Below are 14,629 nucleotides of genomic sequence, written 5' to 3' on the forward strand. Positions count from 1 at the left end.
AGAAGGAGGAAGCAGCTGTGCCAGCTGTGGGTGTGCGCCAGCTGTCCGACCAAGGGGAATATCCTCTTGGTCTGCTCTGTCGCGGAGGGTGTAGTGGTACACGTGGCGTCCTCGTATTCGCTTGTGCTGGGTACCTCGTACTGGTCGCGTCAGCCCTGCTCCCTGGATTGTCGCAGGCCTATGTGGCCTTCTCTCAATGGTGACACGTGTTGTCCTTTATGTTGGGCAAAGCATCTTTGATGCCAGCTATGAACCGCCTAGATGTCTTCTGGAAGCTTCTAGAAGGTTCTGGTGACATGGGTGCCTTGTGTGCACAAAAGTGGTGTGGTCCTTGCCATGTAGGCAGGGAATTGGGACCATACCTCTTCAAGTCCCCCAAGTCCAGTGTGCCTTCTAGTTGAGTTGATCGTCTAGGAGGGATTCTGGACTTATGAGAGTTGTGATTTCTATGCATCGCGTTGAAGTTGGTGAATATAAAGTGAGCCAAGTGGACGCATGCCGTGTGGTTATTGGCTCTGTGACAAAGTGAGCCAAATGGACGCATGCCGCATGGGTTTTGGCCTTTTGAAAAAGTGAGCCAAATGGACGCATGCCGCATGGGTTTTGGCCTTTTGAAAAAGTGAGCCAAATGGACGCATGCCGCATGGGTTTTGGCCTTTTGAAAAAGTGAGCCAAATGGACGCATGCCGCATGGGTTTTGGCCTTTTGAAAAAGTGAGCCAAATGGACGCATGCCGCATGGGTTTTGGCCTTTTGAAAAAGTGAGCCAAATGGACGCATGCCGCATGGGTTTTGGCCTTTTGAAAAAAGTGAGCCAAATGGACGCATGCCGCATGGGTTTTGGCCTTTTGAAAAAGTGAGCCAAATGGACGCATGCCGCATGGGTTTTGGCTCTCTTGTGCTTCCTTCTGTTGGAAGTTTGGTGGTTATGGGGAAGTGTTTGGTGTGACCGTCTGACGTCCCTGTCTTTTCGGAGGCGAACAGTCGCTTTTGCAGTGACTTTCTGTCACATCAGCAGACCCTGTCGCCCATGCTTCCCGAAAAAAGAGCCGACGTCTTCTCTCTCCTGTGACGTGTCGGTCATCTATTGGGCGCTTTTTCTGTTCCCTGACGTTCCACTACCCATCGCATTAAATGCGATGGGTATAAATATGGGGCGGTTATCTCTTTCTTCCCTCATTTTCGAATTCTAAGTGTGATTTTTCTCTATCTTCTTCTTGTTTGTTCTATCTTTCACATTTTCAAATCATCTTCTTCTTGACCTTTATCATGGCTGATAAGAATCCAACTCAGAAGAAAAGGAAGCATAGAGGTAGGGCTCCTCCTGGTCCAGACCAGGCTGTGATTAACTGGAAGGAGGAGGAATTCCAGATGCTTGTGAGGGGACATAACTTCCGTCCTGAGTGGGGTGCTCGTTACCCTCCTTCTGGATCTACTGCATTGGATGCCCCTCCTGGTTTTATCACGTTGTACGCTGCTTTTTTCCGGGAAGGTAATTTTAGGTTGCCGATTACGAAGTTCACTGCTGCTGTTTTGAGGGGTTATGGGCTCCATATTTCTCAGATAAATGCGATTGGGCTCCCTCGGATTACCCATTTCGAATTTGTCTGTAGGTCGTACCGTGTTGAGCCTACGTTTGAGATGTTCAACGCTATCTACAGCGTTTCGTATTCCAGCGGGTTCTACTCTTTTCAGGCTAGGATGGGAGTTGCTCAGGTGTGTTCGGTGCCGATAAAGGGCATTCATGATTGGAAACAAAAGTTTTTTTACATTCGCCGTGGTGTGATTCCGACGGATATGTCATATAGGCAGGTGGGTCAAGGGGTCCCTAAAGTGGATGTGTTACCAGATTATGCTGATCAAGAATGGTATGGGAAGATAACTGCAAAGCCGACTGCGATTTCTCAACTGGATGAGATGGCTTTGGTTGGTGCAGGGATGAGTTTACTGTGGGTGCCCAAACATCCGCTGGGTCAGCCTGCGTATAGCCATAAAGGCAAATGTATTGTTCTTTCGTGTCTTACCCTTTGGTTATTTCCCTCTATGTTTACTATGTGTCCTTATTTTGTTGCCATTTTGCAGTTGGTTACAGTTTGTTAAATGCCTTGGACTCTAAATCCGCGGGTGCCATGGTTGAGGCTATCCAGGCTGATGGCAATCCAACGTGGTTGGAACAGATACGGGACTGTTTCCTGCATCCTACCGACGCTAGTTTGAGCAGATACGCGAATGAAGTTCTTGGTGAGGGTGATTGGGATGACTTTGTTGACTCCGGTCGAGAGGAAGTCATTATCCTTTCTAGTGGAAGTTCTGACCGAGATGTTGAAGATCTAATATCTCATTCCGCGCGTGCAGGTACCGCGCCTGGTGGTGTTGTTGAGCCGGTACATGGATTTGAGGATGATGATGATGCGGAGGCGTCTGTTGATCCGTCTGCCCAGTTGGAGACGAGGAAGAAGGCACGGACTGATAGGTCTGGAAGGAGGGAAGAGAAGAAAGAAAGCGGAGCTGCTGGATCTTCTCGTAAGCAACCTTCTACTCTTCCATATCTAGATTATGTGGTAGTGTCTGATACATTGTCTGGCCTAGGCCCTGGGGAGGTGCGTCAGGGGTCAGATCCTGATGATAAGGCCACTTTGACTGATCATATGAAGAAGAAAGCTCTTGATGATCATAAACGTCATCTTGATGAACAAGTTGCTGCCTTTCTTGCGGCCAAGAGGGCCAAGCTTCAAAAGGATGCCCCCCCAGCCCCTTCTGAATCTGAAGTTGATTTGGGTGTGTTTAGTGGGGGTCGAGGGAACTTGTTGGAGGAGATATTTGCTGCCTCTGCTACCCGCCCTGGTAACTTAGTTTCCGTGCGTTTCTGGTATCTTTTCTTTGGTTCTTTTTATTAATTGTAGTTTTATGGCAGCAACCAAGACTAACAAGAAGCCGCGACCGGTGGATATTTCTCAGATTACTCCACCTACTTCTCCTCCTTCGAGGACTGTTGGCTTGACTCCTCCTCGAGATAGTGTTGATGCCACTGTGAGGGGCGGTGAAGGGTTTTTTGAAGGTATTTTTGAGGGAGGTGACGCTGCTGGAGGCGACGGTACCGGAGGTGATGTTGCTGGAGTCGATAAGGGTAAAGGTGTTGAAGTGGAGATGGAGTCCAGTGAGACTACTCCGCAACAAACCATTTACACAAAACGTCCTCCTAGTGGGGGTGGGGCTACTTCTGGCACCGTGCGGGACTCGCACTTTGAACGTGTTCCTGATGATTCATGGGGCAATCCGGCTTGCGATGATATGCCTCATGTCCCTCGTTGGAGCCTTACTCAGGGTTCTCGCATGACTGACTTGCAGAATTGTCAGGAGTTTTTCTCTTTGTCCCTTCCTCCTGCCGAGAGAATGTTTCAGAAAAACCGCAGCCGCTTTGCCCTTATAGATGATCATGTTACGGCTGGGGTTAACTTCTTTGCTACTTCTCAGGAGATTCTTCGCGAATGGCGATCTATGGGAGAAGAAACTATGGCGTTTGAAGAGGCTAAGAAGGCGTTTTCTGAAGAGAAAGAAAAATTTAACGCAGAGCAAAAAGGTTTGCAATGGCGGCTTACTGAGGCTGAGCGGAAGCTCGAAGAGCAAAAGCAGTTGAATGAGCAAAAACAAAAGGATTGGGAATCCGCATGTGCTCGTACGAATACGGAGATGCAGTCGCAGCGTGATGCTATTGTGCGGCTGTCTGGTGAGAAGACGGCCCTTGCTGAAGAGGCTCATCAGGCGCGTCTTGCTGCGGAGAAGAAAGAGAAGGAGTATGTTGCGCGGATCGATAAGCTGGAGCTTCTTGTGCAGGAGAAGGCTTCGGAATGTGAGGCTGCTCAGCGTCTTCTTGATGAGAAGACGGCTGAGTGCCGTGCGTCTGAGCTACTTGCTGAGGAAGCCTCAGCTGATAGTAGGTGGTTGTTATCCCGCGGTGTTCCATTGGTAATGTTCTTTGCTTGCTCTGTTGCTGTCTTCCTTTTTATTTTTGCTTTTTGTGTATTCATTTCTGCTATCTTGCTCGACTTTGTTTTTCATGCAGCTTGCTGATCGTATCTTGCATTCTCCTGAGCTTGCCCGCTATATGTTTGAGTTGGGTGGGGCAGGCTATAATAGTGGGCGCAAGTATGGGTATGCTGAAGGTAGGTGTGCTGTTGTAAACAATGAGAAGGATTACCACTTTGAGTTGTTTAAAGAGGATTGTGAGGGTGCTTATGCTGCTAAGCGCCGGGAATTTTCGATGCTTGATTTTGCTGTTGTTCGAGCCGCTGGGAAGTTGGCTCATAAAGCGGATGGAGTAGCTTTACTAAAGAAAGCTTTGGGAGATGATGGCGATGGTGGTGCAGGAGGTGCTGGTTCTAGCCATTCTTGATTAGAAGTTTCCGGCCTGTGTGCCGTGTATAGCCCTGAATGGGCTTGTAATGGTTGTTTTGAGACAATTTGAAATTTCTTACCTGTGGTGTTATGTATTTGACAGATATGTTGTTACTTTGTTTATGGTTATGCAAATTTTGAAATCGTCATAATATGTGCATGTTTAATTACTTTGATTAGGTGTTACGAATGAATGATGGCGCTGACAGGTGATGTTGTGTTATTACAACGTTTTTATTCTATCGTTTGAATATGCGCGCTTGTATGTGACATACGAAGTGATCGAGTTGCAGGTTATTGTGTGGGCTCAGCTGGGATCACAGCCTCGGGAGCATTACAATGTTTAGTTACCTTGCTATCGATATTTTCGTGTTTATGTGGGCACGAAGTTATGTTTTTTTGGCGTTTTGTAGGCTTTGGTTGTGTTTCTGACCCGGCTGTTCACTTGGCTGTGACGAGCCTTGGAGGTCTACAACGTTTCCTATGGTCGAGCCATTGATGTTTTCGTGTACGCCCGAAGTAATAAATGCAGTTGTGACAAAAAAATTTGCATGAAATAAAGGTAGCCAAACACTTCTTGTATTAAGTAAATGTGTCGGCGATTCGCCCTATACGATTACATGTTTATATGTAGCATTTTCGTAACTGTTGGGCATTCCAGGTTCGTGGAACCTCTTTGTTGTTCATGGTGCGTAGCTTGTATGCCCCCTTGCCGAGGACTTCATCAATGATGTACGGGCCTTCCCATTTGGGAGCCAGTTTCCCTGGTTTCTCTGCGTTGGATGCTTCATTGTCCCTTAAGACATAATCGCCTGGGTTGAAGGTGCAGATCCGGACTCTGGAGTTGTAATACTTTTCAAGCTTTGATTTGTATTTGGCTTCATTGATTGCTGCCATCTCCCTCCGTTCTTCTAGGAGGTCTAGGTCGATCCTCCTTTTTTCTTCGTTATTGATCAGATTCATGGAGAGCATTCTCGGAGATGGAAGCCCGATTTCTGCTGGGATCACGGCCTCGGACCCATAGACCAAGCTGAAAGGTGTTTCTCCATTGCTTGTTTTGGGCATTGTTCTATGAGCCCATAATATGCTTGGTAGCTCATCGACCCACCCTCGTCTTTTTTCACCGAGCCTCGCTTTGATGCCATCGACGATGCTCTTGTTGACCGCTTCAACTTGACCATTCCCTTGCGGATGTGCGACCGACGAGAAGGTATGTTCAATGTTTAGTTCCTTGAACCATCGTTCGAGGTCATCTGCTGCAAAGTTTGTACCATTGTCTGTGATGATTCGGAGTGGCAGGCCGAACCGGCATATGATTTGTTCCCAGATGAATCGTTTAACGACTGCCGATGTGGTTGACGCAAGTGCTTTTGCTTCCACCCACTTGGTGAAGTAATCGACCGCGACGATGATGAACTTGACTGCCCCCGGAGCTTCTGGGAAAGGGCCCACCATGTCTATGCCCCATTGCTGAAAGGGCCATGCGGTTGTTACTGGTACCAATTCGTTTTTTGGACGCATGGTTTTTGGTGCATGCCGTTGGCAACCGCTGCACTTCCTTAATTCCTTCACGGCGTCGAGGTGCATTCCGGGCCAGTAGTAACCGGCGTTCATTACTTTTGCCACTACCATGCGCGGCCCGGCGTGGATACCGCAGATGCCTTCATGCACTTCCCGGATCAGATAATTTGCGTCGTCGGCGTCAACACATCTTAGCAGCGGGCCGAGATATGACTTTCGGTACAATATCCCGTCTGCCATCTGATAATGTTCTGATTTATACTGGATTTTCCGCGCCTCAGCTTTATTTTCTGGAAGTATCCCGGACTGTAAGTACATGATTATGGGTGTCATCCAGGACGCGGTTCCTGTTTGGATGACGTTGACTTCTCTGAGTGGGACAGATGGGTTGCTTAAAACTTCTATACGCACGTCTTTACCTAGGTGCTGGAAACTTGTTGATGCAAGCTTGCTTAGGGCGTCTGCCGGCTTGTTTTCACTGCGGTTTATGTGGTACACCTTGTAAGAATAGAAGGTTTGCAGCAACGTCTTTGCTTGTTTGAGATAGAGTGCCATTATGTCGCCCTTGGCTTCGTATTGACCATTGATTTGGCCTGCTACTAACATGGAGTCCACATGTGCCTCAATGTGTCGGACTCCCATTTTAATTGCCAAACGCAAGCCGGCCAGAAAGGCTTCGTACTCTGCTTCGTTATTTGTGCTCTTGAAGTCTAGGCGTATGGCGTAAGTGAACTCGTGTTTGTCAGGGCTTACTAGCCGTAGCCCCGCGCCTGCCCCATCTTCGTTGGATGCACCGTCTGTATACAGCAGCCATGGCTCTTCGGTTTGTTTTTTCTCCGCTTTTTCCATCGCCTTACACTCTCTGTCCTTGTCATCCGGGACTTCCGTCATGAAGTCTGCCAAAACTTGGCCTTTGATCGACGGTCGTGGTCTGAAGACTACGTTGTGTCCCCCTAGCTCTATCGCCCATTTGGCCAACCTTCCTGATATTTCTGGCCTTGCTAGGATATTCCCAATATTGTAATTTGTTAGCACGTGGATGACGTGATTGGCGAAATATCGGCGCAGCCTTCTTGACGCGTGAATCAATGCAAGGACAAGCTTTTCCATGATTGCGTATCTGGTTTCTGGGTCGGTTAAGGTTCTGGACACGTAATACACAGGTGTTTGGACACCTTGTCGATCGACCAGCAATACGGCTCCAACGGCCTTTTCGGAAGCTGAGAGGCTCGGAAGCACGGAAACGGCAACATGGTGACGTCTCCCGTCCCGGGGACTGCATGGGGACGGAAACGTGACGGGTACGCCGTGGAAACGTTTCCATTAGGCTGGGGACGGCGGCGATTCGCGTATAACATGGGGACGGTTTCTGGGAACGGATTGGAAACGTTTCCATGAAGTTTCCTTTGTTTTTTTTAAAAAAAAAAAGATAATTTTAAAATCCTATCTTAATATAGCCCGCCTCCTATTGAAAGAAACCAAACGACGTTCCTATTTTCAAGTTTCTAAACCCTACATATCATCAAACCAGCCGATCGTCCTTTTCTTCTTCAGTTATTCTTCTCTAGTTCTCTTTTCCTATTCAAACTTCAAAAATCAAAACTATGGGTTCTAATGAGGAAACACAAGGATCATCATCATCTATGGATGAACCTCCATTGTGGGATTATGTGGAAAAAATAGAAAAGCAAGGTTCGGGAGGAACTTGGAAATTCAAGTGCAAAGTTTGTGGTGAAAATCGACAAGGATCGTATTCAAGAGTTAGAGCACACTTGCTCGGTATGAAAGGTATGATTTTTGACCAGCTTTTAATTTTTAGTTGTTTTTGGTTGATGTTTAGTGTTACTGTTTACATCTATTTTTTCTAAAGGAATTGTTTTTGCTCGGTATGAAAGGTATTGTTTTTGCTCGGTATGAAAGGTATGAAAGGAACTAATGAACTATTATTGTTTACAGTTAACTATTATTGTTTACAGCTTTTAAGTTGTAAATTAAAGTCAATATGAAAGCACTATTATTGTCGGTTTGTCCTTATTTATACCTATGGAACTATTATTGTTTACCTATGTTTACCTAAGTTGTAAATTAAAGTCAATATGAAAGCTTTTAAGTTGTAAATTATTGTTGATTAATGTTACTGTATGGTTGTTGTTTATTGTTACTCTATGGCCCAACTTTTATAGTTATTGGTGTATGGCCCAGCTTTTATTGTTAATTGTTATTGGTGTATGGCCCAGCTTTTATTGTTATTAAACTTGATATGGCTTTGTTGTTGAAAATTTATTGTTGATTTGTATAAAAGGTAGTGGGATTGCTATCTGCAAGAAAGCAACACAGAGTGATAAAGTTGCAATGAAAAAGTTAGAAGATGCCTATGAAGAGAAAAAAAACAATTCAAAAGCGAAAGAAGTCGGGTTGCCATGTGAAGCTGGCAATCCCTTAAAGAGGAGAAAACCAGCTTCAAATCCTATTCAAAAAGCTTTTGGTGTGGAAATAAGGGACCAACTTGATGAGGAGATAGCAAGGATGTTCTATACTGGAGGTTTACCTTTCAATCTTGCAAGAAACCCGCACTACCATAGGGCTTTCCAGTTTGCTGCAGAGAACAAAATTGAAGGGTATGTACCTCCTAACTATAATAGGCTTACAACAACCATGCTACAAAAGGAAAAGGAGAATGTGCACAAGTTATTGGAACCGATTAGGTTATCATGGAAAGAGAAAGGCGTGTCTATTGTCAGTGACGGTTGGACAGATCCTACAAGAAAGCCTTTAATAAACTTCATGGCTACCTCAAGTAATGGTCCTTTATTTCTAAAGGCGGTTAATTGTTTTGGAGAAGTCAAAGATAAGTTTTTTATTGCTAATCTGATGAAAGAAGTTATCAACGAGGTTGGTCATGAAAATGTTGTGCAAATCATCACCGACAATGCCGCAAATTGTAAGGCGGCTGGAGAGATTGTCACGAGTGAGTTTACTCGCATCTACTGGACACCGTGCGTGGTACATACGCTTAATCTTGCATTGAAGAATATATGTTCACCAAGGAATGTGGAAACCAATGAAACAACATATGATGAATGCAAATGGATAACAGAAGTTCACATGGATGCGGTTGCAATAAAAAACTTTATCATGAACCATAACATGAGACTCTCCATTTTAAGTAAGTTTACACCTCTTAGATTGCTTTCGGTTGCTGATACTCGTTTTGCTTCAATTGTTGTGATGCTTAAGAGATTCAAACTTGTCAAACGGGGTCTACAAGCTATGGTTATAAGTAATGAATGGGCTTCTTATAGAGAGGATGACACGGTGAAAGCTAACTCTGTTAAAGAGAAGATTTTGGATGACGATTGGTGGGATAAAGTATCATACATTCTTAGTTTTACTGAACCAATATATGATATGATTAGATTTTGTGACACCGACAAACCATGTCTACATTTGGTGTATGAGATGTGGGATTCAATGATTGAGAAGGTGAAGGCCGTGATCTACAAGAAAGAAAAACGTCCCTTATCCACTCGTAGTATCTTTTATGATGTTGTGTATCAAGTTTTAGTGGCTCGGTGGACGAAGAATAACACTCCGCTACATTGTTTAGCACACTCTTTAAATCCAAGGTATATGATTTACAATTACATGCTTGGTTTCTATTATGTACTTATATTTTTACTTTTAAATGTTGTAGATATTATAGTGACGCATGGTTACTTGCGGATAAGAAAAGACTCCCTCCTCATAGGGATGGCGAAATTTCAGATGAGAGGAAGACTTGTTTTAAGAGATTGTTTCCTAATGATGATGAGCATGATAGAGTCTTGGATGAGTATGCTTTGTTTTCAATGAAGTCTGGTCCTTTTGATGACTTAACATGTATTACAAAGATGGAAACTATGGAACCCAAGTCATGGTGGGCTAACTTTGGTGCTCAAACCCCTCTTCTCCAAAGTTTAGCTTTTAAATTACTTGGACAACCAAGTTCGTCTTCATGTGCTGAGCGAAATTGGAGCACCTATTCATTTATCCACTCGCTTAGGAGGAACCGATTGACTACAAGTCGTGCTCAAGACTTGGTTTACATCCACAACAATCTTCGGCTTTTGTCTAGGGCCCCTAATGATGTTGTAAATACGTGGGATGTGGGTGGAGATGCTTTTGACTCGATGGAAGATGTAGGAATTTTGGAGTTTGCTGAACTTTCATTAGATGAACCGGAACTTGAAAGCGATTTGCTTGTTAACGTTTGATTAGATGTGGAAGATATGGGATTTTTGAACTTTATATCAATATATAACTATTTTGGGGTTTTGTGTTACATTATCTTTAATATATATTTATTTTTTTATATGTTTTTATTCCCGTACCCGTCCCGTCCCCGCTTCTTAAATTTTTTAGTTTTGCCGTTTCCCGTTCCCGTACCCGTCCCCGTACCCCGTTCCCGTACCCGTCCCAGTGCAACATAGCTGAGAGGTACAGGACCAAAGGCTCTCCTTTGTTTGGTGCGGTAAGAGTTGGCAGCTTGATGAGACAGTCTTTCATCTCGCGGAACGCATTTTCTGCTTCCGGAGTCCATTTGAATTGGTTTTTCTTCATGCAGTTGCGCAAGGTCTTGATGAATGGGAAGGATTTTGCTGCGTGGTTGGCTAGGAACCGATTGAGTGCTGCCAATCGTCCTGCGAGCTTTTGCATGTCTTTGACGTTTGCTGGTGAAGGCATCCTCTCTATGGCCTGGACCTTTTCTGGGTTCACCTTAAAACCATCTTTAGTGACTATGAAGCCCAAAAACTTTCCTTCCTCCATTCCGAATGAGCACTTTGCTGGATTCAGTTTGATGCTCACGCTGCGCAGCGTGTTGAAGGTCTTCTGAATATTTGTCAGCATCGCGCTCTCTTCCTTGCTCATGATCACCAGATCGTCCATGTATACTTCGATGTATTTACCGATGGCGTCACTGAATGTTTCGTTCATCAACTGTTGGTATGTGGCGCCTGCATTCTTTAAACCGAACGGCATCTTGGTGTAGCAGTATAACCCCGTTGGCGTGCGGAATGCGGTTTTATCTTCGTCTTGAACAGCCATCTGGACCTGGTGGTATCCTTTGTAGCAATCCAGAAAACATTTCCACCGGAACGTTGCCAAAGAATCTATTTTCTCGTCTATGTCTGGTAAAGCATAGCAGTCACGGGGACATGCTTTGTTCAGGTCCTTGTAGTCAACACACATTCTCCAACTACCATTCGGTTTCTTTACCATTACTGGGCTTGCTACCCACGTTTGGTACCGAACTTCCCTGATGATTCCTGCGTTTAGCAGTTCCAACACTTGTTCTTTCATTGCATCATGTTTTATACCGCCTAGGTGGCGTTTGGCGTGCACCACTGGCTTGGCTTCTTCGGAGACATTTAGACGGTGTTCTGCTATATGCCGTGGAACACCAACCATATCAGCCGGTGTCCAGGCGAACACGTCCATGTTGTCATGCAGTAATTTCTTTAACGCCGCGCGCGTTAGATCAGACATTGCGGGCCCAGAGTGACTGTTTGTTCTGGGTACGCGCTATTCAATACCCATTTTTCTGCCTCTATGCGCGGTGCGGGCTTGCTTGCTTTTGCCGGCCTGATTTCGTATGTTGTTAGCACTTCTTTGCTTGCGTATATCAACGCAATGCCTGTTTCGGTTGGGAAGCCTATGGCAGAATGTGGTGCGGAACAGATCATGCTGAAATCTTCTTGGGATTCTCTTCCTAAGAGGATGTCATGTCTTGAATGTGCCGGTAGCACCATGAATGTGACTTCTTCGGTTCTTGAATTTCTCCCATCGGAAAGCAACACTGGGAACGATATTTGTCCTAGGGGAAAGACGGCCTCGTTGCAGAATCCAGTTAGTGGGTAATCGACTGGTTCTAGGCGCGCCTTATCCTCTTGGTCGAATTGATTGAAGCACTGTTCATATATGATGTCCGCGGTGCTCCCGGGATCAATAAAGATGTAATCTGTTTGGTAGTGGCCGATCACCCCTGGAATGACTATTGGCCGCTTTTCTCTTGGACCTCCCCTGACAACTGGGAACACCACTTGCTTCTCGCGCCATAAATCATCCTGCGCGCGCTTGTTGTAGTTTTTTCTTGGTCGCCGTGGACCTCCTTGCACCATATGAGTTTCTAGCTTTCTGAGCTTCTTGTTGTCTGGACCTTCATCTCTTCGTTGTATCTGGCGATACTCGCGCTTTCCCCCTTTGACTAAGTGACCGAGCTTTCCGTCTCTTAGAGCTCTTTCGATTTCTTGCTTTAAGCTAAAGCAGTCATCGGTCAAGTGGCCCGTATCTTTGTGGAATTCACAGAAGAGATTTGGGTCTTGACCCCTTTTGTTGCGCATTTGCAATGGTGGTTTGAACTGATGGTTCTCTGTGGCTAAAACTTCAGAAGGTGTTTTGGTTAATGGAGTCCATTGTTTTTCTCTATTTTCGCGCTTTACTTCTTTTCGGTGGGCTATCTGATTGATCGTATGGCGTGCGTCGTCCCGTGGGGGGCTTCTTTCTCTGTTCCCAGAAGCCCTCCAGGGTTGATTTCTGCCCCTTCTGTTGTTTCGATCGTTATGGTTATGTGCGCGCTGACGGTGATCGTCACCGGTCAGTTGCCTATCTGTCTGCGCAATGGTTTTGGCCGCTTCAATGAAGGTTTCCCAGTCTTTGGGTCCTCCATCTCGCCCTTTGATTCTTTTAACCAGATCGTCGCACTTGACCGCTCGCATGAAGTGTGCGCGCATCATTTTCTCTGGTATGTCTCCGATCTCTAGACATTCTTTGTTATACCTTGTAATGAAATCTTCTACGCTTTCATAGTCTTTCCTCCATATGTTCAGACAATCACCTGGATCTCTGGCTTGTCTTCGCTGCTGAGAGAAGTGTGCCAGGAACTTCTCTCGGAAATCGACCCATGATTTGATTTTGCCAGCTGGTAAGTTGTCGAACCAAATGCGCGCCGCGCCAACGAATGTCTGAGCAAACAGGTGGCACCATGTTGGTAAGTTCCATCCGCCTGTTGCTCCTGCACCTTTAAACACCTGGAGGTGATCGTCTGGGTCCGTCAACCCATTGTATTTACCCACGTTGTGTGGTAACTTCGTTTTGTCGATGGCCGCGCACGCGATTTCTGGAATGAATTTTGAATTTTCAGCCATGTCCTCAGGACGATAGCTCAAGGTGTAATCATGTTCTGCTTTGGGGTTGTACCCTGCGCGCTTGGTAGGTTTGTATGCCTCGTGTTCTGGAGGAAGTCTGCTGAACACTGTGGATTCCGCCTTGTAAGTTGGGTCGTCTTCCTCTTCTTCCCCTTCTGTATTCATGTTGCGTGCGCCCAAACGGGTTTGGATCGGCCTTCGTTGTAGGTTGGAGGTTTGGACGAAGTTGCTCTCTGTTTCAGCATAAGTATCGCGCGTGTCTTGTATGCTGGGTCTTCTGACCTGTTGCACTGGTTCTCTTTCTGGTCGTAAGTTCCACGCGTTTGTCTGCTGAGCAGTGTGTGTACTCAGAGACCTTGGTTGTGGAGTTACGAATGCTGATTGGTTAGCCTGTGCTTGGAGCAAGGCTTATTGTGCGCTGAGCTGCGTATAAACGAGGTTTATGGACGCCATTTGTTCGGCATACCAGGAAGCCAGAGTTTTTCTCTCGGGTAGCCCTAAAAGTGCAGAATAGTTGAGTTGTGCTTGTTCCGATGGCACAGAAGGGCCTGGTCCATGGCTTACAGTCTGCATCGGCGGCGGTGTTTGGTGTAATATCCCCGTTGGAGGTTGGAGAGCAGCCCCGTTTGTGGTTTGAGTGATGATTCTTGCTGGTGTTTGGAAGATGGGTCCAGTTGTGGTTTGGCTAGCAGCCCTGGACGCACTTCCAAAAATGGATGGAAACTCGTTGTTCAGCTGACCTTCTTGGATGGTCTCGTTCCTTTGACCTCGTTGGACGTGTGCCGTGTCCGAAACGAGTTCGAAGGAAGAGATTTCTCCGTCAGCGGGGTGTGAATGATTCTGGTCTGCCATTTTCACGAGTGTTTTCTAGAAGAGAAAAAGAGGTGAGAGTGGTCTTGCAAAAAAGCGGATGGCGCCAATGTTGAAACAATGGTTAGCACAAGGATAACCAAGAGGGTCGTTTCACTTATGGGGTTCAGCCTCTTCTCTCGCTCGTATCGGTGGCCTGAAATCTGCAAAACAGTAAACACCGTTAGTCTCGTTAAGAGGAGGAAAGGGGATTTTCCCTCTTAACCAGGCTCCAGCGTGAGAATAAGTACTGCTCTGAGATGAGTAAAACAGTGTGTGTATAGAGTGAGTAAAGAGAGCCAAGATCCTCAATCTGAATGATGAAGGGTCCTATTTATAGCCGGAGGGTGAAGAAGGAGGAAGCAGCTGTGCCAGCTGTGGGTGTGCGCCAGCTGTCCGACCAAGGGGAATATCCTCTTGGTCTGCTCTGTCGCGGAGGGTGTAGTGGTACACGTGGCGTCCTCGTATTCGCTTGTGCTGGGTACCTCGTACTGGTCGCGTCAGCCCTGCTCCCTGGATTGTCGCAGGCCTATGTGGCCTTCTCTCAATGGTGACACGTGTTGTCCTTTATGTTGGGCAAAGCATCTTTGATGCCAGCTATGAACCGCCTAGATGTCTTCTGGAAGCTTCTAGAAGGTTCTGGTGACATGGGTGCCTTGTGTGCACAAAAGTGGTGTGGTC

At 46.1% G+C, this 14,629-nt stretch overlaps 2 protein-coding genes across 2 annotated transcripts; one reads left to right on the forward strand and one right to left on the reverse strand.

Moving 5' to 3' along the window:
• The first annotated feature begins 8,214 nt into the window (after window positions 1-8,214).
• On the forward strand, window positions 8,215-10,385 carry LOC110864910. Its single transcript, XM_022114077.2, has 2 exons — window positions 8,215-9,541; window positions 9,610-10,385. The coding sequence occupies exons 1-2, from the start codon at window positions 8,268-8,270 to the stop codon at window positions 10,166-10,168; spliced, it is 1,833 nt and encodes a 610-aa protein (XP_021969769.2). The 5' UTR covers window positions 8,215-8,267; the 3' UTR covers window positions 10,169-10,385.
• A 1,043-nt stretch (window positions 10,386-11,428) lies between these two features.
• Window positions 11,429-13,264, reverse strand: LOC118479507. The gene is made up of 2 exons (XM_035974057.1): window positions 12,315-13,264; window positions 11,429-12,212 (listed from the first exon to the last, which is right to left on the reverse strand). Exons 1-2 carry the CDS (start codon window positions 13,262-13,264, stop codon window positions 11,429-11,431), a joined length of 1,734 nt encoding a protein of 577 aa, XP_035829950.1.
• Window positions 13,265-14,629: the final 1,365 nt, after the last annotated feature.

Source organism: Helianthus annuus, chromosome 6, assembly GCF_002127325.2.
Source record: "Helianthus annuus cultivar XRQ/B chromosome 6, HanXRQr2.0-SUNRISE, whole genome shotgun sequence".
Lineage (NCBI taxonomy): Eukaryota > Viridiplantae > Streptophyta > Magnoliopsida > Asterales > Asteraceae > Helianthus > Helianthus annuus.